We start from the raw sequence: 26,708 nt of genomic DNA on the forward strand, positions 1-26,708 counted from the left end.
CAAAGTCTCAGAGTTACCAAGGTCTCAGAGTTGCCAAGATTTCAAAGTTGCCAAAATATGAAGATTATCAAGGTCTCACAATTACCACGATTTCAAAGTCGTCAAGATCTCAATATTATCAAGGTCTCAGAGTTACCAAGATCTCAGAGCTACCAAGATCTCAGAGTTATCAAGATCTCAGAATTGCCAAGATTTCAAAGTTACCAAGATCTCGGAGCTACCAGGATCTCAAAGTTACCAATATCTCATAATTACCAAAATCTCAAAATACCAAAACCTCAAGACAATCACCTCCTCAAAGTTCCCAAGCTCTCCAAGCTGCCAAGCTCCCAACCCCACCAATATCTCAAAGGCAATTACCCCAACCTCAACGAAACCGAACGAAGCCCAGCTGCCTAATTCTGAAACCTAAACTAATCGCCGGCTAACCAAGCCTCGTCAAAATTCCTCGACGCAATCAACGCCGCTACCGAACAATCTAAGCGCAACACACGCCGAATACCGAGCCAGTACTCGATTCATCGATCAAGCGGATAAGTCGTCCTCCGCAGATCGCGCGTCGCGATTCAGGATTCCGCGGCTGCACAGAATATGCCGCCGGTATTTCCAGTTTGGTCGCAGTCTTCCTCGAGCAACAAGAGGAAAAAGGATAAACCTACGGTATCGCGTCGGAGCGGCGAGAGAGGAGCCGGCTGACGCGAAGAGGAGGAAGGACGGACGGACGGAGACAGAAGAACGCTCGAACTCGCGGCCGCCGGCGAGTTACCGGTCAGTTCAGCCTCGCGGATCACGTTCGATGCGTCTCCGTCGCACGTTTCACCATTGAAAATCCCGTGGAACCGAAATCGGTGAATCGATCCATCAGATTCTCCATCGCCACGCTCGTCCCGTCCAATGAAATCTCAAACAATTCCATTCGAGCGTGATTTCATCCGTCAAGAAGACTAATACGATTGACGTCGCAACGAAGTTCAAGGCCACGATCGAACAATTGGATCCGATTCTACGATCACACTAACGAGAGATTATCGTATCCAGAGACTGCAAGCAATTCGATTTGAACAGGATTCGATCGTTAAGGAGACTTAACGAGATTTATTCTCGAGGATCAATTTATTCTATTAACTCGGACGCACGATTCACAGATAGAGGCTTGAGATCTAAGAGGATTTTTCGAGAGGAATATTAATAAGAGTCTGCAGTGAGGATCTTTTGGAGAGATTCTCGTGGTGATAGGAGGATTGTCTTTGGTTTTTGCGTTTGTTGGAGTATGTATATGTATCTGCTGGTTGTCGTTGCTCTCGCGAGCACGACGGTCGCGCAGGTTCCTGGAGAGAACAGGGACATCGATGTTACGATCGGCGCGATCTTCAGAGACCGGTCGATATTCAACGAGAGCCTTCTTCCAGCCGCAGGTGAATATTAATGTTCTTCGGGATACCGAGTTTCGTGGACCCTTCTGTTCCCTTTTTCTTTGGTTTCTTGTGTTTGTATTCGTTGTTTGGATTTGATTGGATTGGTGATTGTAATTAGGCGTGAGAGAGTATTTTCGTGTTTGGAATTATTCGGTTCCCTTATAGAACAGGTTTTTAATATTAATCCTGGATTAATTAAGACTCTTGGGTACTTAGTGAAGTTTCTTTATTATGAACAAGTTTCGAATATGCTTTTGTTTCGTTACTTTCATTAGAAGTTTTCTAATGAAATGGCGAAGACTTCATTTAAATGAAGTCGTCAATAATCTTGGTTAAGAATAGTCGTTTTTAAGCTGACGATTACGAGCTATGATAATAATATGGAGATTTCAATGATGAATAATAACTGTGCGAGGCTCGAGAGTCGAAGGGTTTCCGTCGAATTCGATTAACATCGATGTTATTCGGCCCTCATTATCGATTCGAAAATAACATTCTTGGATTATGAATGTTCAACTTATGATTCATTTTGTAGAAGTGAATGGGTAATTAAGAGGTCCTGGAGCTTGATCGAAGAGATGATTGTTGCTGCATTGATGCTGGATTACCTAAATATACAGGGTGGCATTTGAAAAATACTAGGACGGTGGAAATGAAAACATTTTCATGTGAAAAGTTAAGAAAACAGTTTTTCACTCAAATTAAACAGAATTGTTTCAACAGCAGGTCAATTTTCAAATCGATCAATTATTTCGATAAATCTTCCAATTGATCATTCAAAGATTCCAGTTAATACCCGATTATTCATCAAGCAGATCAATTTTCAATTTGATCAAAGTTCGAATCATCGTTCTATGTTTATTTGGATAAACCATCGAATCAACATTCAATTCGATCAAAGTTCAAATCACCGTTCCACAAATATTTCGATAAATCTTCCAATCGATCACTCAAACTTCCAATCAATACTCGATCAATTCTCTTCCAAATGTTCTAATCTCTTCAAACGAGAAACAAACACAATTTCCCAAACGGCGCCTCCGCCATATTACTTTCCCCGCACAAATCACGCGAGCTACACGCGAAATTTAAATCGTATAATCGTGCCGGCGGAACGGTTATGAATTATTCATCGGCGACGCGCGATTATAAGCTCCATTAATGCTTGTTTTCAGAACACGTGGGGCCCTAGCGAAATAAAAATTTGCATAATCGCGCGGGCCGGTTTTGCGTCGGTTCGGATTCCATAATTAATCGCGACACGGACTCTCGATCTGCGATCGCGGATCGGCGTTTCTTACTTTCGGCAGCGCTTGTTTTCCAGGTAACCAGCCGCCGATAGTTAATCTGAACGGTAATCACAATTATCAGGCCGCGCAACAGGTGTTTTTTATTACCTCCTCGCCGAACCAATGGCAGAAGAAGTTCAGGACCTGTGTCACGCAAATGGTCAGGGACGATTATGTTATTACCCCGGACAAGGGGTTCCATAAGCTCCACATGCGTAAGATGACCTGGAATCGGGCGAGGAAGTCGTGTTTGGAGGAAGGAGGTAATCATCGTTCCTTCGGTATTAGTGATAACGGGTGGGAAGGTTTCTTTAGTTCCACGTGAACGATGAAGTGTTTCGTCTGATTAACCTGATTAGCATTTTCTTGTGATTTGTTTGTTAGGTCTGATACGTGTTGCTTGAGATTTATAATTTGTTGAAGATAGGGAGAATTGGGGGGATGTTTTGTGTCTGTATTTGCTTTGGAGTAGTATGATTGATAGAAGAATAATGTTCAGTTTGAATTGAAAATAATTGAGTAATATTTATTCTAGGAATATTTTATATCTGTGTTTAGTCTGAAGTATAGATTGATAACAGAAGAATACTTAATTTTGAATTGAAAATAATTGATATTTATGTCTGAAGATTCTAGGAATATTCTATATCTGTGTTTACTCTGAAGTATAATGATTGATAAGAGAAGAATAATATTTCACTTGAATTGAAAATAATTGAGTAATATTTATTTCTGTTGAATTCGATTTCTAGTCCAACTGCTTCATATTTGAATACAAAGCTAAAGTGATTGCTCTTATCAATCTTTCCAATGGTATCCATAAATTGTCAGTTGACAGTTATTGTCAAGATCAGAGAAACATCTATAAAAACATCAATGGCAAATGAATGACTTCGCTCGACTCTCGTTCCACTCTAATCGCCAAGACTTTTTCCTTATTATTCGACACTGTATCGACGAGACTCAACTTGGCCGTAATTAACTATAGCCACTCAATCAAAACACTCCGTGTTTTTCGTCGAATGGGTCAACGTCGCGATAGCACTATTACGCGACAATAGGTTTTCATCGTAGAGCGCCGTGTAAACGGTCTCGAAAAACAAGTGGAACGAGGAAACTCGGTGCAATTGATAACGAAGTTGAGAATGGACCGGATGATAAATGGGACTCATTAATCTCGCGGGAATCCCAATGTCAAGTTTATCGTTAGGGGTCGCGAACTATTGTCGGCGTCTGTTGACCGTGTCACGGTTCGCCGTGCGTGCCCAATTCGCCGTTATCAAAGCAGCGTTCCGCGTGTGAAATAAAATCTATAAACGAACTGCTTGCTCTCCGCTCGATTGTTGTAAAATCGGGGAATTAATTAGACACTTGATTGCTTCAAAAGAAACCGGTGACAGACGACGCGATTGTCCATTTGATATCGTTGTTTCGTCGATTATGTCGTTTAACCCTTAGCACTCCGGAATTATTATGGCGTTCGCAATTTTTCCCATTTTTGCTGCTCATTGAAATTTCCACTGATTTATGGTCACCGATGACCGTAGCTTTAAGATTTCTTAACAGCGATACAATAAAGAAATTGATGTTGAATGGCAATATTTAGTCGCGTGAGCAACTGGATAATAGTATGACTCAAGAAGTATTGTACCAAATAATTAATAATTGATACTATACAAAACGCACGAAATTCTCGTAACAGTCAACGTATTAATCAGCAACTGCAACTAATTTTTATGGTATTCCTAGCGAAAATGAGAAATTCTGTAACGTTCCTTCGATCTTTTATTTTCCTTGTGAGTAGAAAATTCGGATATCTGGAAAATCTAATAATTTTAGGGTAGTTTCTTTGATTCGTTAAAATAATTGATATAACTGCTGCAATATTGGAGCTTACAGAGTTCAAAGGGTTAATAATATATGAATGAAATGTAAAGCAATCTTATACTACTGCTGAAAATATATAAACGAAGTAATGTTGTAATAATATTAATAATATATGATTGAAATATAAAGAAAAATGTGTGGGAAATTGAATAATTTTAAGGTAGTTTCTTTGGTTCGTTAAAATATTTGATATAACTGGTGCAATATTGGAGCCTACAGGGTTCAAAGGGTTAATTTCATACAAAAGCTCAGCGAATTCTCGATGCTTGAGAGAGAGAAACGAAATGAACGTTGACACCGAAGATAAGAATAAGATGTTCAACGATCGGCGTTTAGGTTCAAAGATAGGAGCAGCTCGGAAAGAAATTGATAACGATTGTCCCGTAGGTCAGTTAGCCGTGATAAGGTCGCCCCTCGCGGAGCAATACTTGCACGAATGGATGAAGAAGGAGAAAGTGAGCAGCTGTTGGTTAGGTGCTCACGACCAATTCGAAGAAGGCGAATGGGTAACCGTCGAAGGCAAACGACTGGACTATGAGAGATGGTCGACCGACCCGTTCCCCTATCAGCCGGATAATTACGGCGGCAATCAAAACTGCGCGGTCTTCAAGGAGCACGGAATGGACGACGTCGAGTGCACCGAGAAGCACGCGTACATCTGCGAGATGGTTTTATGCTAAATCGCCGCGCGATGCGATCTGCGGAACCGAGGATTCGACGGAACCATTTCCTCTACTACACGAATCGTTCAAGTTGTATTTTCTATGCCAATAAAGACCATTTGATAGAACTGTCATGACTGAAAGGATCTATGTTACTCAGCGCCCACGGTTTCTAAACATAAAGAAAAGCTTTCGAATATTCGAACTCTTATGGTGTTCCTTGTATCTCATCGAGACAGTCGTAATCCTCTTGCCGAGGTTCTCCCGGTTAAAACGAGTACAAACACGGTACCATTCGGAGCACTTTCATCACGAGTACCTCGATCGAAGCACTTCTGTACTTCGAAGAATGCGTCTCCTGTTCGCTAGAAGCGCGCGAAGGAGGTCGTGTTTGGGCTCGTTTTTCTCAGGAGAATGCCGCCGTTAGTTTAGTACTATAACGAAAAAAATCAGTACTGTCAGCAAAACGAGGAATGAGTCAAAGCTTCGCCCGTCTAACCAGGGAATCCCAGAACACACTCCACTCTCTCAATCGTCACAGAATCGCGTAAAAGATAAATCCTCCAATCTCCGTCACGAAATTTTTCAAACATAACCTAGCAGATCAAGCAAACCGTCAATTCGATAACGTAAAACTCTCCGTCGTACATCGACAAACCAAAGGAAACTTTTACAACAGGAAACAGCCGCAAGTATCCGGCGATTATGCGCGATACGAGCGTGCCCGTCTCCTCGATGATGCCGTCCGCGGAGGATCATTGCGATTCCAAGGTCTCCCGGCTCGGGATCATTCGCGGCGGAATGTTGGCTTTCCAGTTTCGTGCTTCGGCAGCAGGAAAAAGTGCCGGGTGCCATCGGCGCGAAGATGAAAGGGGGCGTTGCGGACGCGCACGCCGGTCGCGAGTCTCGCAGGTCCGCGGCGAGTCGCCGTTTAGTTGATCTTTGCCGATCGGCGACGCATCGTCGCGCTTCTGCACCGTTCGCCAGGCATCCTCGCCGCTTCCGGCCACCGCGCCGCGTTCTCAGGACTTCGTCGCGATCGTTGCCGATCGGATTCGTTCCTTCGATTTCTTTCGTTCGCCGTGAACACGGCCAGCTCGCAACTCGAGCGTAGAATTATGCACGGTGAGTCACTCGCGGTTACACGCTCGACGTGAATTCAGAGACCAAAGCCGATCGCGAGGATACTGTCTTCGTTGTCGAGTGACTCGCGTCGAAGTTTCTCGTTCGTCGAAGTTTATTTGGATTTTGTCTGAGATTCGTGGATCAGGGAGATTGTTGGATTCTGCGAATGATATTCGCGTTGAATTGGTGTTTTTTTGATGGATGCTAGGAATGCGGTTTTTTATGGAGCTCGTGGAATGATTTATGAGTCGAGATGACGAGGATGTAGATTTTTAGGCTTTGATCTTTCCGTTGGGATCTTTTGCGGTGTTTCTTGATTTTAATCCTTTGCACTCGAAAGTTTATCAATGGAAATATTCAACATTTTCTGACGAGATCATATTGTTTGAAATTAATTTAACGATAATTCGTAGATAAATTAAGCAACAGAGGTGTTTCATTGAAATATTTCACGTAGCAATGCAAAGTTTAATTCGAAATATTAACCCTTCGCACTCGAGCGGCGCCTTTCAATCGCCATTCGATTTGAACAAGATAATAAAATTTAGAATTCACTATCAAATTTTCTATAATGTATCAACACATGGAAGATCGATATAAACTAGTTCTGTCACTCAATTTATACAAGCTATCTCTTTGTGATAGTTGCAAAAAATATCATCGATATTCCATGAGAAAATAATGAAAATTTGTTGAGAAAAATTGCCGAAATTGCGAGTCACTCGGTGTCGTTAATTGTGAACGGGTTTGCGCGATATCCAGTTTTCGTATGCAAATCTCCGCGAGAAACAAAAAGAACGTGTATCCTCGACGGAGAGTTTTGGTTTTGTTGTTCGATCGATTGATTTATCGTGTTCCGACGACCCGCGGTATAATTACGAAGTACCGAAGGTCGCCGGGTTCTTGTTCGTAAACTTCAGACGGAAATAAGAGTGAATCAATTCGAGGAAAATACCGATTCCGTTGTTTACCTGATCTGATATGATTTTTCTCGGTAGGTTGTTCGTAATTGCTATGGCCGAGATGTACAAGAGCTTGGTAATATTCCTCGCTTTTATCAGCGAGCTGTTCCAATGGTCATGTGAGTACTTAGTGGAATGTAAAATGGAATTCCGTTCGATCGGCCGCGTAAGTGACGCCACGAAATTTTCGAATTTTTCTTTTGGTGCTCAAAATGTGCTTGATGGAGGAACTGTAGTTTGAATTGTTATGATATTATATTATGGTGATATAATTAGTGTAATGGATCAGAGTAATTTATTTATTATGCTATGTTATAGTAATATGTTTACTGTACTATATTTTAGTAATATATTTACTATATTATATCATAGTAATATATTTACTATACTATATTATAATAATATATTTACTATTCTATGTTATAGTAATTTATTTACTATACTATATCATAGTAATATATTTACTATACTACATCATACTAATATATATATATATATACTATACTACATCATAGTAATATATTTACTATACTATATTATAATAATATATTTACTATTCTATGTTATAGTAATTTATTTACTATACTATATTTTAGTAATATATTATTATACTACATCATAGTAATATATTTACTATACTATATCATAGTAATATGCTTACTATACTACATCCTAGTAATATATTATTATACTATATTACATTAATATATCTTTACTATACTATATTAATATATTTATTATACTATGACAAAAACTATAGTATAATTTATGAGTTGAACAACTCGTCGGCTCATTGTCGTCTACTTTCGAGTGAAGATTTCGTGGTGTCGTTACGAATAGAGCCACTCACTGTTTTCCACGGGAATGAGGCTAAAGATCATGGAACAAAGGATTAGAGGGGAATCAATTCTGTTTTCAGACGAAGCGACTCCAGATTACGATAAATGTCAGAACAATTACGACGGGGTTAACCAATTGTTTTTCATGAACGGTCGACGTCTGGATAATCAAGCTGGCCCACACGCGAAAGTAGGGTACATAATTACGCACGGTGTAGGTGCTCATAAGTTGTACCCGAAGAAGATCAAATGGAACGCGGCTCGACAAGCTTGCCTGAATGACGGAGGTGATGCTAACTTTATAGATCGAACTTTCGTTGAATTCAACCTTAACTATCGACTAGGGCTATTGAATTATAGATAGTCGATTAATTGTAGACAGATATGGAAGGATAGTAGAATTGCAATATAATTAATTATAAATAGGTATAGAACGATAGAGCTATAATATAGTTAATATAATAGTCTATATAACTATAGACACACAGAAAGACTGAATTGCAATATATATATATATATATATATAATTAACTATAATACAGAAGAATATAATTAAAATATTGCCAAGTAATCACTGACAGACACAGAAGGTTAGAATTGCGATAGTTAACCAACTATAGACAAACGTAGGGCACAATTACAATATAGTTAAACAACTATGGACACAGAAAGACATAATTACAATATTGTTCCCTAATCATAGAGAGAAACACAGGCGAAAATTCTAACACAACGATATGAATGCATGCTCACGAGCGCTATTCGACAGGTCACTTAGCCGTCGTGAACTCGCTAGCCGAGGAGAGGGTCCTGGTGAACCTTCTACAATCTGCGAACTTCGTCGAAGCCTGGGTAGGCATACACGATCAGTTCGAGGAGGGCGATTGGATCACGCTGTCCGGCGAGTCGCTGGAACGAGCCGGCTACGATAAATGGTCGAACCTGTGGCCAAACGAACCGGACAATTTGAACGGCAATCAGAATTGCGGAACGCTGCGCAAAGAAGCCGCGTACGACGACGTAGACTGCAACCTCCATCACCCCTATATCTGCGAGATCGAAATGTTCTGAACAACGTCATCATCGTTTTCCGTTGCTCATGATTTGTCACGGTACACGCGATCATTATCGAACCTTTCACAATTTCGCCTCGTTTTTCGAAATTAACCCTTTGCACTCGAGGGACTCCTTATTGATTCGACGCAGCAAACTTTCAAATTTTTAATTTAATATTAATGCGTAATGTGTCAACACATGAAACAACGAAGTATAATAATTCTGTCTCTTAATTTATAGAAGATAATCAATTGTGTTAGATGCGAAAAATATTGTTCATATTTAGTTAGAAAGTGATGAATGTTTTTTGTGAAAAATATTGTCGAGTGCGAAGGGTTAAGTTTCGTGATTATAACGAAGTTGATGCAGTATGGCATTAACATGTTGCGTACTGGCCAATTTTCGGAAAACTGAATTGTGCGGATTTTCACTGAGGTCAACTTGTATCGCTATATATAGAAAAACTCAGATATATTGTTATGTAGTATATTTTAAATAGACAATCAATTCGAATTAACATAATAATTGGTCATGCTATAAATCTTTACGCACCGATAGCTAAACTAAATAAACCGTGCCGGAACAATCTCCAATGAAAAGCTGAGTTCAAAACGTTAACACCAGATCGAAAACACGTGGCAGAACTGCTCCAGAAATCTTCGCGAGTCTCGCTACGTGGCAAGGAATTAACGAAACAAGATTCTTATGGTGCAATGTACTCTTTACGATAAAATGCGACTCGCCGGATATTTCATTGCGTCCGATCGAGGAGGATTTCCAGCGAATCGTGTTGGTTATGAATATTAAAACAGGGATACTGCTCGAAATAAACTGTTCTCCATTTATTCTTCCGAAGGGTTCCAACGTTCCATCGATCGCGGCGTATTGTCCGCGAGATTCTGCCAATATTCACCGGCGAAAATCAACAGAGCGAACGTTCTGGGGGGAAAACTGGTGAAGTGGCCGCGGTAAAATCCGTTCGGCGTCCCCGATTCCGCGTGACGGGCCGACGGGGACGCGGTCCAAAGTCAACAGCGCTCGATTTTTCGAACGCGCGCATAATGTATGTAGATACGCGGAGCTTGCCAATTTGCCGAGGGTCTCGCTGTTATCCCATCGGGAGCTGACATCGGCCGGCGCCCTGGTAAAATCCTGGCGACGCGCGGCGCGTCGCTTGCGGGCGAACACGAAAATTCGACTGCTAGCCCTTGGCAGTCCTGCGTCGAGTCGGACTCGACGGTCCGTTTCAGTGCGAACTCTGGCTGCTTTAACCCTTTGCACTCGGAAGTTTTTCATTGGGAATATTTTAACGTCTTCTGATGAGATAGAGAGGAGATTTTGTGAAGCTGACTCGACGAGAAAACATACGTCGAGGGACAAAGCTGTTTTGTTTGAATATTTCTCAAATTGATGCATTGCACGAGGTTTGATGTTAAGTATCAAATTTCATAGCTTCACGAGTAACGAAGATTGAAAGTTACTAATGTGCTAAGTAGTTCTTATACAGAATGACTTTCATTTGAGAAATATAAATTTTCTGGGAATAAATTCTGTTTATTTATATAATATAGAATATATGTTGGAATTGAGACGCAACGTTTCAAGAAGAATATAACTACCGTATATTTAGCTCTATACCCTACAATTGTTGTTCGAACTGTTTGCTTCTATCACGCATTATTTTTAAGTTATTCAGTGTTGTTCAGGAAACTTTCGTTCAGTTCCCAAAATTCGACTGTTCGCGTAAGGAAAATCGAAGATTACTAATATGAAAATATTGAAATCGAAATCAGCGATTTCAACGTTTAAATCAGCGATTTCTATTTTCCCCATTCAGTAAACTTCGTTTACATTAATGAACAACGAGGTGTAATTGTATTCGGAAAAAGGTGCAAGATCGTTCGCCGTTTCTCCCTTTATTTATTGGTTACCATGTTTCGTTAAGGCAATATACGTACCGTGCACTTTTCGAGAAAATGGTGATTGGTAGTGGTCAATATTCTTTATTGCTTTGTACTCTCTCGTTTTTTACATCGGGTAACAGGAAGCTCGGCACAAAGTGTTCGTGCCGCCCCTTTTTTCGAATAGGATGTGGGTCAATGATCGATACTCTTTTTTCTATTTACGGTCTCGCGCATTGGTTTCAAGTATTCATCGCATATCCTCTTTTTCGGCGGGAACCGGATATGGGACGGTGATCAATACCTCCCATGATTTTTTAACACGCTCGATTCTGCTTGGCGCGCGTTCTGTCCCCGCCTGTCGTCCAATTTCAAATCGAACGGCCCGATGATTGCCGGGAACCGCTTCTTATTTGGCCGGAGCAAATATCGCGGTCTTTGTAACGTTTTCATTCAATTTTGTAAACGCGACAAAGTGATTGGGCTTGAAAATATCGACGAACTTTTGTGGGATACTCTTGCGTTTAGTGGTTCCGTGAAAACGAAGCTTGAAATTTTATGTAATTTGATGAGAGGATTATATTATAAAATAAAGTTGAAATCGAGATTTGATTCTGATGATATTCAACGTAGTTTCAAACTTTGTATGAATTTCTACCTTCACTTGAAGTTCTTTGAAATCTGTTGTGTTGTTGATGATTCAACACAATATTTTCTTCGATCCAATAAATCGAAAGAAAATAGAAAAATGAAACTGGAACGAGTCATTGAGTATCTAAATGTAAGGTCGTAGTTTATAGTTTCTAATAACAATAGGATTAATTTAATTTTCATTTCATAGCCGTCACAAATATGTAAAATGAAGAAATTAGGTGATTCTGATTCGTCCGGTAGGTTTAACGCTCAGAATGCAAGATTTTCAGAAACCGCTGTTCAAATTCTCCAATTGATTCCGTCGGCGAGACTCCGTTACAGGCGAACGATTCTCATCGTCCGAACAATATATTTTTCTATCGAGTCAGGGAAGCTTCTCCGCCCGGCAAGTTTCATACGAAACCCGCGGCTGTCGCGTTCCATTTACTTTCATCTGGAACTGCTTCTTCGCCCGACGTCCCGCAAAAAGTTGTTTGCGCGAAAGTTGCTCGTTTTTCTCCCCATTGTCGACGATTCGTCGGCCACCGTGCTTCGCTGGGAAACATACACCACCATGATAGCCAGAGAAGCGTCGGGTAATAATCACTCCACAGTGCAATGAATACAATAGAATTTTCTATGTCACTCTCAATAACAATTCATAGTTCACTTAAAATTCCTCCGCACCGAAATATCACCATAAAACCATCGCCAATCCATCGGCGATACTCTCCCGAGTAACACGAGCCCAAACACGACCCACTTCCGACGCCCCGAACTCGCGCAATCCCGAAATTCATACACTACGGGTGTGCCTCAATAGAAATCCACACAATAAACCCGCTCGGAACTGGGTCGTGCGGGTACTCATTTTTCTAGGAAAATCCTCTGCAATCCGTTTTCCGCACTCTCGCGAAGATACAACGAACGGTGCAACATTTATCCAAAGTAATTGTTTAAAACAACGCGTCCATTCGAGCTTGTATTTTCGGGAAGGATCACCCACGTTCGAAGCGTTCCTGGAAACTTGAAAATTGGCCGGATATCTCGATTTCCGAGGGCAGCCCGTGCAACGTTGTTATCCGGTCGCCTTGGGCTCGGTGCCCAACGATGCCGCGTCCCAGGGGGCCTCGCGGTCGCGCGCGAACCGCAAATGTAAAAGCCCCGTAAAAAGTCCTCTGACCCGGTTCCCCCGGTGTCGCGGCCGCGCTCGCGCGCGACAATTCGCCGCCGTAAATCCATTTTTTCCTTCCCTTCCGCGCGGTTAACCCTTCCGCCGTCCGCGTTCCCGTGTGTGTTGTCTTCCGCGCGGGAACGCCGGCCCGCGCGGAGTTTTATCCCCGTGAAAGTGATTAAAACGCGGCCGCCTCGGAATACGCGCCCGACGAAAATACCCGCGCCGGCCGCGGTACAGTTGATGGAAGAATTCACTCGGCAGGTGGAAACTTTCGAGGGCGAGGACGTTTTATTTACCCCTTTTTGTCGCTGAAAATGTCAAACAGCCGCGCCGCTGGCTTTTTATACGGGCTAATGTCTACAGCGCTCTAATTATTCCCGTTGCTACCCCCGGAAAGGTAAGGGGTTCGATTGAAAGAGTAATTTACTTGTCGCCGGGGAAATTGTTTAATTAACGGCGACAAAGGTTCTACGGGAATTAAAGTGTCTTTTGTACTGTAGAATATCTCTTCTGGCTACTGAACAAACGTGGTTTGAACCACTGGTAATAAATATAAATTGCTTTTACGTGTTAACCGTTAGTGCTCTAGGTTGTTTTGTAATCTATCAGCAACTAATTTTTATGGTATTCCTAGCGAAAATGTGAAATATAACATTCCTTCGATCTTTTATTTTCCTTCTCAGTAAAAAATTTCGATGCGTGGAAAATCGAATAATTTTAGGATAGTTTCTTTAAGATTCATTGAAATATTTAATGTTACAACTGGTGCAATATCGGAGCCTACAGAGTTCAAAAGGTTAACGAAACTCATTTCACTAACGATCTCACGATTCACTTTTCACTGCGGACGAAGATTCTTTGGAGTGTACAAAGCCTTCAACATATGAAGCTAAATTCTATATCAATTGCTTAATTAATAGAAAAGAAGAAAACTACGTGCTGATCTCTTGCTGTTCGACTAATTAGATCATCTGTCCACGACTTAGTCTTCCAAATCTGAACATTCCATCTCGCCGAAATTCCGACATCCGTCCGTAAAGGGTTAATATCACGCTCTATTCATTTATTCAAGGATATTTGGGAGTGATTGAAACGTTACCTTTAAATGGTACAATTGTGATACTACAAATAAACATAGAAAAAATTGTTAACCCTTTGCGGACGAAGATTCTTTGAAGTGCTTCCTAGTACAAACGATATTCGCAGTAGTAAATCTCAGGCGAGAGCCAGCCGAGGAACCTGTCGCAGGAAAGAAGACGCGGCGAAGTGTCGCGACACCGTGCCGACGATACTCGGACGTTCTGAGTATTCCCAGAAATTACGTTTTTCCCCTAGCGGTCGGGACGCTCGTGATGGATGGACGATCCTCTGTCCCGTCGAATGCAGAGCACTTGCTTTTTTATGCAAAAACCGGCCGGGGTCGTTAATGGTCTAGGTGGTTTTTCCTCCTTCCCCGGCGTCTCCTTCGTCTTTTTTTCTCCCCGTTGAACGCGGCTCGTAATTCATCATCCGTCACCGCGTCCGCGCAAAAAGGCACTATCCGGATCCTCGGGGCCGAAGTGGGATCCATAACGAAAGAGAATCCACGGTGGCTCCTATTAAAACCGAGCGGGAGGAGTTCCGATAACGCTGGCCGAAGGGGAAAGTGATAGCGGGAAATGGTTCGCTTGTTCCTTTCACCATCTTGGCCGCGGGTCATCCTTGCCGTCGTCAGAGCCACGTGTACCACGTGTGGTAATCATTGGATACATTATTTATTAACAAATAAATTGTCTATAACAATCTAGAGTGATCACTAGGACTTAATAGACCCTTTGCACTCGGAAGTATTTCCTTAGAAATATTTAACACTCTCCAATTAGACAGACGATATTCTTTAAAATTAACTCAAAGAAAAATTGCAAGTGGATCGAGAAAAAGATCCCAATATTTCACACACCGATGCGTTATATACAGTTGAATATTGAATATCTAATTTCGTAGCTTTACTACATGAAATCAAGTGGTGGCAGAGTCTAATTAATGTAACTAATTTTTATAGTACCTCCAGCAAAAATGAATTTTTCTTTTATTCTCCTTCTTAGTGCAAAATTTGGATGTGTGAAAAATTAAAAATTGTAGGGTAGTTTCTCTAAGATTCATTAAAATATATAATATTATTCCTGGTGCAATATTGGAGCCTACAGAGTTCAAAGGGCTAATAATCCCTCGAAGAGTTATTAGTACTCTTTCGCTAATCGCAACAGAAAGAATCAAGGAATCATTCTAACCCATCCTGTATAATCAAACACAGAGAACGTGTATTCTCAACATCTCTTGTCATTACATCGGTCAGAATTTCCCGGCATCCTCCACGAGTCGCAGATCGGCCAAATAATTGCTCCGGGATTAATCCGCGAATCGATTCGTCGCGCGAATAAATTTGCCCCGGTGATTAAGCCGATTGTTTGAGCCGGCCGCGTCACCTTAGCTGGACGAAAACGATTCCGGGTCGCTGCGGGTGATCCCGGGCCAAGTTCGCGCTGGCGAGTTAAATGAACCGTCGGCCGTTGCGCCACGCCGGAACAATTCCGGGCTAAACGACGGCCCGATGCGTCCGTTCCGACTGCCCGCTGCAATTCGGTCTAATATCGTTCCGCTCGGAACGCGCGCGCCGGTTCGTTATACCCTATCGGCGGGGTTGTAACACGGTTACCTTTTAGCGGGTATTTCGATCCGCGGCCGAATCGTTCCGGCGGGCTCGCAGACAGACACCGGGGATGGGGCTCGTTAATACTTGAGGAAACGCGGGCTCTTTGATCGGTTTCCTGGTGGCGCGCTGATGACGTGGTTTCTCGTTTGGACGCGCGATAGCGTTAATTTGTGGTCTCGATGCTCGGAGTGAACCGGGAAATATAACGTTGTTATTAAATACCGTTATCATTAACATTCTTCATTAATTACTATACATTGAAATTTCTACGCGAGAGTATCATCAGTTCATCAGAAATGTCCTCCCGAGAAAAACGAGTCCAAACACGACTACTTTCCGACGTTCCTTTCATAGACAATCCTTAAATCCACATACCACAGAAGGACCTCGATAGATGTCCATACAATAAAACTATCTAGAAGTATACATTGTGGGTACTCATTTCTCTAGAAAAATCCTCAGCAATCCATTGCGACTACTCTCGCGACGATGCGACGAGGCGCGCGAGATTCGGAGGTTTACCTCGAGAATCCGCGGACTTCCGCGAACAATCGAGCCCCCGTTCACGGTCGGCGGCCGCAATCTCCGTCATTTGTTCGTTTTCCCCGGCGCTGGCTCGTAACGGACGGTAATTGAAAAATGCCCGGAGCTTTGACGCGAACAGCCCACGGTCCTTTCATCCGCCCCGGGCCGTCTTCCCCGCGCGCCGCGGGCGCCGTCCTGAGGATGCACGCGTAATACGTCGCGGCCCGGTCGAAGTAAGGCCGTAACGCGCGGAATGGGCGCGGAACCGTAACCGTGCCGTTGAAGAAAGCAGCGTGTAAACCCGCGCTCCGTCGCCGTCGACGTCGACGTCGCCGTTGCCTGGCCTAATTAGGAGCCGTTGCGCGCCGCGGCTCAAAGCGACGATAGAGCGACGCGGCGCACAAAGCCGCGTAGGATGCGCCCGACGAAATGTCCCTAGGAGGAATTCCTCATTACGGCCGGCCGGGACACAGCCGGGCCGCGTTCCGACGCACACTCGTTAACCGAACACACCGCCGAGCCGCCGCCCCCCCCCCCCTTCCACCCTGTTTCTTCATCCCCGCGATTCTCGAGAGTTCATTAAATAGAGACCGTTCGGATCAGCTCGTCCCGAGTCTCTTCTCCCGACAGCTTTTTTTTTCTCCGGGCTTTCTCTCTTTTTCTCTAATTACCGATGTCGACTTGATTCACTTGATTCAGCTCGGGACAAGTGTACGGGGCTTCTTTTCACTGCGGACGGCCGGCCTGCGCGGGAAAATAAGCCGGCCGAAGTTTCTTAGGCGAGTTTGTCCCAGAGATAATCGACTTTGGAAGTTGGCTGGCTGGCTTGTATTTACAAGGAGAAACGGGTGTCATGGGCAGACTGTAGCCGAGTTTTGGAGACGATGAGTCTTGGAGCAAAGCGTTGCGTGTGAATCTTGTGTTGTTTCTTCTTGATTCGGGTTTCGGGTAGGGTCGAGTGAGGAGAGTGGAAGATTAAAATATTCGGAAATTTATATTTTTGGTATTCAACGTATCCTAATGCTGAGTCCATCGCTAGCTAACATTGAACTACCTCTACCAATCCCCTATTCACCTAAAAACTTGTGCTTCTTCTTCTCAATTCAGTTCTCGCGTAGAATCAAGTTGTAAGGAGGAAGATTAGAAACCTCGAAAATGTACATCTTCAGAAATTCAACGCAGCATTCTACTGTCCATCGCTAGCTACCAAACAATCTCCCAATCCCCTATTCACCTAAAAACTTGTGCTTCTTCTTCTCAATTCAGTTCTCGCGTAGAATCAAGTTGTAAGGAGGAAGATTAGAAACCTCGAAAATGTACATCTTCAGAAATTCAACGTAGCATTCTACTGTCCATCGCTAGCTACCAATCTCCCAATCCCCTATTCACCTAAAAACTTGTGCTTCTTTTGTTCGATTCAGTTCTCGCGTAGAATCAAGTTGTAAGGAAACTGGAAGATTAGAAAATTCGAAAATTTACATATTCGGAAATTCAACGTAGCATCCTAATGCTGAGTCCATCACTAGCTACCATTGATCTACCTCTCCCAATGATCTATTCATCTAAAAACTTGTGCTCCTTCTTCTCAATTCAGTTCTCGCGTAGAATCAAGGAGGAAGGAGTGCAAACAGGAAGGAGGAAGATTAGAAAACTCAAAAATCTACACATTCAAAAATTCAACGCACCCCACTGTCCACTACCAAACAACCTCCCAACCCCTATTCCCCCGCGAGCCTCCCCGAAAAGCTATCTCCCGAATATTTGTCAAAACTCCGACACTTTTATCAAGCCCACGCGTGACAGCCATCTAGAAATTGCCAGTGTTATCAGATCCGGCAGGAAGCGAGTGCGGCTTAACTAGGTTACCAGGCCAGAAGTCCAGTATAATGAGGATGACCGTAATTTCAAAGGATAAGCTGCCTTTCCACTCCGCCAGGAGCCCCGGCCACTCGGCGATTCTACTCGCAGACCGAGTCCCGCTCCTCCCCTCGGTCCGTAGCCCGGTGTCCATTAAAATTCTACTTGCCAGCTCGATCCGGGACGATCCGATCCGATCCGATCGGCCGTAACGATATATCCAGAATGGCTTTAATCCAATTTCGATTGCGCGGAACAACGGATGTTTAGCTAAGATCCGCGGAGTCGGCTCCTCTCGGGGATAAGTAGGTTAAGGGTCCTCTTTCTCCGCCCCTTTCTCCACCTCCCCGTCTACCGCTCCCTTTTCCACGTTGTCTTTGTCTCGCCCACGCTGCAAGGGAGAAGGCACGGCGATGTCGACGTCGACGGATCGCGTGTATTGTGACGACACGTACCGAACGAGGGGCTTATATGCGCGTGCACGGCCCAGCCCACCCCCCTTTTCACATTGGAAACGCGCCACCACCCCCGATAACATCTTTTTGTGTCGCCTCGCGAGCCGTCCCTTGACCCGTCCGTTTTTCTTAGGACGACGTCGCTCTTTGACACTGGGGATGTTGCTTTGTATTGATCGTTCGCAGCTCTTTGCGATGGTTGTCGTTACGTGCAATCGGAAGAATCGGACGTGGGTCCGATGAACGGATCCTCGGCTTCCGGTTTGCGATGAACCGGGTCACCTTTGCGGAACGGAAATAGACAATTGTAGAAAGAGTAGGTCTCTGGATTGCTGCAGATCTTCAACGTTACTTTATATTGATCGTTTGAAGTTCATTGCAACGTTTCAGTGCAATGTGAATATTTTTACGTAGCACAGATTGTAAAAATTAGAAGTAGGTCCAATGAACAGTTCTTCAGCTTCCGGTATCTGATAAACCGGGGTTCTGGGCATCTTTACGTAACGGAAATAGACAATTGTAGAAAGACTAGGTCTCTATTTCTGCAGTTCTTTGCAACGTTTCAGTGTAGTGTGAATGTCGTTACGTAGCACAGATCGTAAAAATTTAGAAATAGATCCAACGAACGGATCCTCAGCTTCCGGTTTGCGATGAACCGGGGTTCTAGACATCTTTACGTAACGGAAATAGACAATTCTAGAAAGGCTAGGTCTCTTGAGTGTTACTTTATATTGATCGTTTGCAGTTCTTTGCAATGTTCAGTGCAATGTGAATGTTACGTAGCGCAGATCGTAAAAATTAGAAGTAGGTCCAATGGACAGTTCCTTCCGGTTTGCGATAAACTAGGAACCTCTATATATAACGGAGCTGGGCAATTTTAGAAAAACGACGAAACACTTTGTGTATAAAGTTTAAACGCATCAACTGCTATACGACCCACATATTGTCTCGCAGTAAGTTTTTTATGGGCAATTAAAAAGCGCCACCGTTTAGAGACTATACGACGGCGCCAAGCTGTTTCAAAATGGCCGCCGGGTAATTATACAGGCAGCATTTATTCGCCTCAACTATGCGTGACTTGCTAACTTGAAATTCTCGCGATTCGTATGCGGGTCACGGGCCAGTCAACCTGTTAATGCTCTATATACAGCTGAGTTGACAAATTTAGCTGCTGCGCGGTCGCACGTGAATTACAGATATTCCAATTCTTTCACATTTCCCATCCAGAAGTAACAACTAACTTCTACTTCCTCATCCGATATTCTGTACAATGATCTTCTCCAAGATCCTTATCTAAAATCGCTAACTCAAGATCTAGGGCGCAAATCCTTCGCTAAATATCTTGTTAACTTCTAATTCCTTTTTCCTCAGCACCCTATGTACCATCCAAACACTCATCCAGAAGTACCAACTAACTTCCACTTCATCACCCAACATCCTATAGAATGATCTTCCCAAAGATCCTTATCCAGAATCTCTCCCAAAATCTAGAGTGTTAGCCCTTCGCTAAATATTTTGTTGACATCTAACTCCTTTTTCCTCAACACCCTATCTACCATCCAAAAGTACCAACTAACTTCTACTTCCTCATCCAACATCCTATAGAACGCCCAAAGATCCTTATCCAAAGTCGCTATCTCAAAATCTAGGACGCAAGTCCTTCACTAAATCTCTTCTTAACAACTAATTCCTTTTTCCTCAACACCCTATCTACCATTACTCATCCAGAAGTACCAACTTCTACTTCCTCGCCCAACATCCAATAGAATGATCTTCCCAAAGATCCTTGTCCAGAATCTCTGCCAAAATCTAGAGTGCCAGCCCTTCGCTAAATCTCGGTCCAAGTTAAACCTGTTAATTCCGGTCCGGTTCGGGTATTACTAAATCGATCGTTATAACGTCCGCGGTCAGCCAACAGCATTTCGGAGCCGGCGAATCGGCTGGGTTCGATATCCTCGCCGGAAGTTCGAGCCGCATAAGTCTCGCTTCCGTCGGGCGTTAAGGGTAATCCGGGCCAGCCCTAAATTCTCGATCAGTTTATCGAGTACCGACGACGGCTGCGACCACGACGACGACGACGCGTTTACCGAATCGATCGGGCATCTTTCGTTATCGCGGCCCGTTTAGCCGCGATACAAGGGATTGCGAGGGTTACAGGATTAATCTAACGCGATACCGGAAGGTTAACCGCGTCCCTACATTCATGGGATTCGTCGTTACGTCGACGGCCGCGACAATGTTCCGTCCTTGTACGCTTACTAGGCTACACACTGTTATTATGGGAATATTGGTCTTCAATTGTTCGTCTTAATATGTTGGACGAAACTATGAGAAACATCAGGGTTTTATGTATCATGTATACTTTTCTAGAGAGACTATTCTTTTTAGCAAAGATACGAAGTAATTGTTTGATATCAAAATTCTAATGTTACTTTATTATCTAATTATTTATGTTATGGAGAATATCTACTCTTATTCTCTCTAGCGAAGACACAAAGCTAGAGTAATTCTTTGATATGAAAATTCTTATATCACTCTATTATCTAGTTATTTATGTTATGGAGAACATCTACTCTTATTCTTTCTAGCAAAGACACAAAGCTAGAGTAATTCTTTGATATGAAAATTGTTATATTACTGTATTATCTAGTTATTTATATTAGGGAAAATATCTATTATTATTCTTTCTAGCAAAGATACGAAGCTAGAGCAATTATTTGATATGAAAATTCTTATATTACTCTATGCTCTAGTTATTTACATTGGGAGAAATATCTATTATTCTTTCTAGCGAAGATACGAAGCAAGCATTGCCAATTCTTTCATATAAAAATTCTTATATCACCCTATGATCTCATCATTTACGTTACAGCTAGTAATAATTACGTTTTACTAATTCGAAAGCTCCAGTCACCGTTGACTGCCACAGTAGTCAAAGTGTTAACACGGTGTCCAACCTGAGAGGCGTCAAAATTTCTAATAAAAAATTAAAGTTCAACCTTCTCCACGCAACGATGCCACATCCCATGGCACACGGAATCCCACCCCATATTCTTACCTTCGAAACTCCGGACAGCTGCAGGCCTGCGATCCTCAGAGGGCTGCTTCATCCCCGAACTCGAGTCTTCTGCGACAGAGAAAAAAGACTTACTTTACTTTCTTACTTTCGGCAGTTTCGCGAGCCAAGCGAAGTTCCGTCAAACTCCCCCCTCGAGTGTTTCATAAATATATACTGGCCGACGAGAGGGAGAGGAAAGCGGCGAACGGAGAACAAAGGACTCTGAATTAACGGGGGTCATGAAATCGGGGAAACTCGTGTCGCGTTCATTAACGGATGAACGTGGTGGAAAAGGAACGGGAATACACGCGTACATCTTCCTCCTCTTTCCTTCTTTGTTTTTTCAGAGACACAAAGGAAGTTAGGATCATCGGGGAGAGAGCGAGATACCGCGGTGTACTTTCCCGCGAGTGCTCGCGGACGAGATCGCGCGCGAAATACGGCAACGATAGAGAGACAGAGAAACTGAGGTGTAGAGAGAGGGAGGCAGCGAAGGGGATAAGAGAGAAAGATTGAGAGAGAAGGGAAGAGAGGAAGATAGAGAGAGGAGATACAACGAGAAAAAGAGAGAGAGAAAGATAGAGTGAAAAATAGAGAGAGAAGGAGATATAACAAGAAAAAGAGAGAGAATTGAAAGAGAGAGAGCAAGAGAGAGAGAAAGAGAAAAGGAGAAAGAAAAAAGAGTGTGAGAGAGAGAGGGGGGGGAGATAGAAGAAAAAAGAGAACACGATAAAAGGAGTCGGGTACGCTTTAAATTCCTTTCACAAGCGGGCACTCTTCCGAGCCGTTTGTCGCGCGGGTTAGAGACAACTTTGCGTAGAACGCCTCGGAATATAAAACTTGGATCGTTTCATTTTCCCCCGGTGAACTCTCGAACTTTTTCCACCCGGCCGCGCGGTCGCGTCTTGCTTTTAATTAATCACTCCAGTGTGTGATCGTACTCTACCAGGCGTCGCGTACGTCGCAGTGCAATCTGCTCCCGATTGTGTTAGGCTTGTCCTAGATGTTTCTTTCCTGGTCTAAGTGTAATGGAAAGCTAAGATTATGCTAAGCACAGAGCCCAACCAAGACCGGTTTCCTTTGGTTTCCTGAGATTTTGTGAATCTTTCGTTCTATTTCACTGGTAACCAGCCTAATTCAGTTTCTCTTAACACTAGAACTACGTAAGAATCGAAATGACGGGTTTTAATTATTTTTGTTTCGTAATATTGATATCTGGAGTAGTGAATGCCTGGAGAACCTGAAAATTATCTGTTGCTACAATTTCTATGGGGATTATACGTTAATCGTAAATTCTCGGTAGTTCTAGTGTTAACCTTTTGAACTCTGTAGGCTCCAATATTGCACCAGTTAGAATATTAAATATTCTATGAATCTCAAAGAAACTACCCTAAAATCATTCGATTTTCCACGCATCCAAATTTCGCACTAAGGAAAGTAAAAGATCGAAGAAATGTTATATTTCTCATTTTCGCTAATACCATAAAAATTAGTTGCTGATAGATCACAAAACTACTTTGAATGTCAAGAGTTAACATTGTACAATTTTCCGTTGCGAGACGAACATTTCGCGAGCGTATCGTCGTCGCGGTAACGGCTCGTCAAAGATTGAAGAAACTCCGAAGTTTCCGCGATTGATCGACGGTCTCTTTGTTCTTCAAATTATATTTTTCCATCCACTCCGGGTCGGCTTTCAAGGCGAGCTGCTTTTGTCACGGCTGGAACGGGTCGGAGGAGAGGGAAAAAACGCTGGAGCCGGAGAACTCGGGGAATTTTTCCGGGCGAGAAGGGGACGCTTCCGGCGTCGTCCATTAACGCTCGATTAGAAACGTATCTTTCGTAAAATTACACTTCCTGCGCCGGCGTTCGGACCGCCCCGGAAGCTCGCAGCCCTTGCTAACAGCGGCCCGGCAGCCGGACATTCTTTCTCGCTTCCGGTACCGCCCACGCGCGAAGATTCTACGTCCTATTAAAACGGCTGCCCCTTGAGAACGGTAGTGTCTTACGTTTCTTAGCTAATTGGATTCAAGAGAAGGAAGTTACCTTTCTTTAATGGGATTTCTTGTTTTATTGGAGTCTTCCTCTTTAAATAATTGTATATATATTATGTGTATCGATAATTCAAAAAACACATCAATCCTTGCAATATATATATATACTAGTTACTATCTGCAAACTAGTAGTTAGTATTTATTATCCACTATCCACTAATTACCATCTGCAAACTATTAGTCACCATTTACTATTCAGTATCTATTAGTTACTATCTGCAAACTACCAGTCACCATTTGCTGTCCAGTATCTACTAGTTACTATCTGCAGACTATTAGTTATCATTTACTATCCACTATCCACTAGTCACCATCTACAAACTACCAGTCACCATTTCCTATCAATCATCCACCACCACCTACAAACTACCTGCCATTTACTAGTCACCAATTACTACCCACTATCCACTAATTACCCTCTACAAACTACCAGTCACTATTTCCTATCCATCTACTAATCACTATCCACAACCTACTCACCATTTCCTATCAATAATCCACCACCACCTACAAACTACCTGCCATTTACTAGTCACCATTTACTACCCACTATCCACTAACTACCATCTACAAACTACCACTCATTTCCTATCCATCTACTAATCACTACCTACAAACTACCACTCATTTCCTCTCCATCTACCAATCACTATCCACAACCTACTCACCATCTCCTATCCATCATCCACTCCCCAAGACCCACCACCCACTTCCTATCCACCACCCCTAATTACCCCAATCACCATCTGTACACTCCACATCCATTCCAACAGCGATACAACTAAGACCACAGAAACTACCGTAACCCGTTACAAAGCGAGTGCTTAAATTCCCGCGCAATAATAGGAAAATTAGGAAATCCAACTCCGCGTATAGGAACTCCGAGGGAGCGCGGTGCCCTCTGATAAACCTAATGCTTAATACACTCGGAGAAACGGCGGCGCGTTCCGCTAATTTCGTTCCGGCGTCTCCTCTATGAGCGTTCCCACGGAAACGACGCGTTCCGCGGGCGGTTTGCATAACTGCATAAGGAAGCTACCCGCCGAGAATGGTTTCGGTAGCCTCGTGGCGGGTAAACAGCTCGTTTGCGCGGACTTTTGACATCCGCGCGACGACGCCGCGCTGCCCCGTTAATAATGGATCCCGGCACGCCCGCGGACCGACGGGTCGCAGGCCGCCGGACACGGGTTTTCACGTGGAAAACACGACCGACCCACCGGTCGCTTCTCAAACACCGATCCCTGACTCCTTCGCTCGCTTTCTCCTCGACGGACGCTCCTCCCCGACGCTCGCTCCCAAGAACTGCTGACTTTTTCCGTTCGCGATGCACGTTTCCGTGAGTTCTACGCGTGTTAACACGTCGAAAAACGTACATGTTAGCTACTCGTGGTTACCGTAATGGTCGAGCTTTGTAGGCGTTCGCTCCTAAGAACTGTTGACTTTTTTTGTTCACGATGCACGTTTCCGTGAGTTCTACGCGCTGTTAACACGTCGAAAAACGTATATTTTAGGTACTCGTAGTTACCGTAATGCGGTGCGTCGACTAACAAACTTTCATGTCTCGAAGGACCACCCGATAAGATCGGGAGCAAAACTTAGAAATGAGCAGGAGGTGAAGTGGACTTTGACTCTAGCGCTATGCGCTCGATCGAAATTGCTACTCGATACTTTGTAATCCTTGCTTCCTACTCTGTACTCCGTGCTATGTACTATTTGAGTTGATACTTGTCTAACTTGTTTCTAACTTGTATTTCTAACTATGCGTATCCCACCGACTGGTCCTCCCAGAATCGTCCTCGACGACACCTCCGCAATGTCGTCTTCGCGGGGGTGAAGGCGTTCCGGTTGGCCCTTTTGGATCTAGACGGTTGCGGAAGGGAGACACAGTCCCCTCCCTTCTTGGGTCTTCCGAGTTGCTAATGTTAATAACTAATTCGTCCCGTTTGCAATCGTCGACCGCGGCAGGTAAAAGCGAGAAACGAGTTGAGTAAATCTAGTGTTAAATATGAAACTTTATAGCTTCACCGTATAAAAACAAATGACTGTCGCATGCCGAGTGCAAAGGGTTAATGTAGCAAAATTACAAACTGTCGTATATAATACAAAGTTTCGTTCGTACGAGGAAGGTTCTGGACAGAGAGTCCGATAGAAAGACTCCGAGTTCTCCATACTAATTACACAAAGGCAATCCGCCGGGTCGCGAACAGCGCGTCAGTTTCTATCCGCAGTCGCGCGCATCGGCGCGGCGGCCGGATATTAGACGGGAAAATCTCGGCGTGACAGTGACACGCGGAAAGGCGGCGGAACAGCGGAGGCTCTCTCTAAATAAAACATTCGGAGCACGATACGGCGCGGTTCTAACGACGTCGGTCGCAGTCAGCCTCGGTATTTTATTCCCGACGCGTGACACCGTCGCCGTCAACCGCGAACGCGTCCCGGATAAAGTCGCGTATCCCGCCGGCTGCCCCGGGGGACGGCGGAGCCAAACAAAGAAAAACGAAGGAGGAACGAGGGGAAACAAGAGGAAGAGAGAAAGATACAGAGAGATATCGTCCGCGCGTCTGTCGAGGGCAAAGGTGCGCTCAAAGTCCCGGCGACATCTGGGACAGGACCGCGCAGAGCTGAGCGTCTACCGGCTCAAGTTAAATTACGCGTGAAATGCGTCTGCGTATCAGCTTACCGGTGGCTGGCTTTGAGGCTGCGTTGCTCGCGGGACAAAAAGGAGACCGATGGAGGGTACGGTCGTTGCTGGGCTCTAGGCTGCCGGGGAATTAGACTTTGAGGATCGCAGTCTTCGGTAGCAATTGATGATCAAGGTAGGAGGCGAGGTGATCTTGGGTTCTGAGGCAGTTGTGTTAATTCGTTTGATACCTCAGTTGGAGCGTGGTTTAGGAAAGAGCAACGAAACGGAAGAAAGTTTAACACTAATTACTACTGTAGACGTGTAGGTTAATATTGATGTAAACTTCATGGATGTCGTGCATATGTATGGGTGTAGCGTGCGTGTATGCGTTTTGGATAAACGCGAGAAAAAAAGAGATGTTGAAAGAAAAACGAAGTTTGCGTTGACAACGGAAAAATATATTAATCTAGTCAGTCTATACTACTGACAAGAATTATTGCT

General features: G+C 43.6%; 4 protein-coding genes across 7 annotated transcripts in view; 3 read left to right on the forward strand and 1 right to left on the reverse strand.

Annotated features, from left to right (window-relative positions):
- MED7 (mediator complex subunit 7) overlaps nt 1-26,708 on the reverse strand; it is a 239,458-nt gene that overhangs the window by 115,417 nt on the left and 97,333 nt on the right. The window contains exon 4 of the mRNA XM_031970920.2: nt 21,534-21,602. The gene's annotated coding sequence lies outside the window, so the exon portion shown is untranslated. The remainder of the gene's footprint in view (nt 1-21,533; nt 21,603-26,708) is intronic.
- Nucleotides 1-26,708, forward strand: part of Btk29A (tyrosine-protein kinase Btk29A) — a 237,658-nt gene that overhangs the window by 114,368 nt on the left and 96,582 nt on the right. The window lies entirely within an intron of this gene.
- LOC116424477 (C-type isolectin Sp-CL4-like) lies at nt 614-5,387 on the forward strand. The gene is made up of 3 exons (XM_031970923.2): nt 614-1,415; nt 2,740-2,967; nt 4,979-5,387. The coding sequence occupies exons 1-3, from the start codon at nt 1,271-1,273 to the stop codon at nt 5,269-5,271; spliced, it is 666 nt and encodes a 221-aa protein (XP_031826783.2). The 5' UTR covers nt 614-1,270; the 3' UTR covers nt 5,272-5,387.
- Nucleotides 6,173-10,066, forward strand: LOC143174518 (hemolymph lipopolysaccharide-binding protein-like). Its single transcript, XM_076367702.1, has 4 exons — nt 6,173-6,378; nt 7,377-7,459; nt 8,260-8,466; nt 8,949-10,066. The coding sequence occupies exons 2-4, from the start codon at nt 7,393-7,395 to the stop codon at nt 9,248-9,250; spliced, it is 576 nt and encodes a 191-aa protein (XP_076223817.1). The 5' UTR covers nt 6,173-6,378; nt 7,377-7,392; the 3' UTR covers nt 9,251-10,066.

The sequence above is a fragment of the Nomia melanderi genome, chromosome 5 (genome assembly GCF_051020985.1).
Source record: "Nomia melanderi isolate GNS246 chromosome 5, iyNomMela1, whole genome shotgun sequence".
Lineage (NCBI taxonomy): Eukaryota > Metazoa > Arthropoda > Insecta > Hymenoptera > Halictidae > Nomia > Nomia melanderi.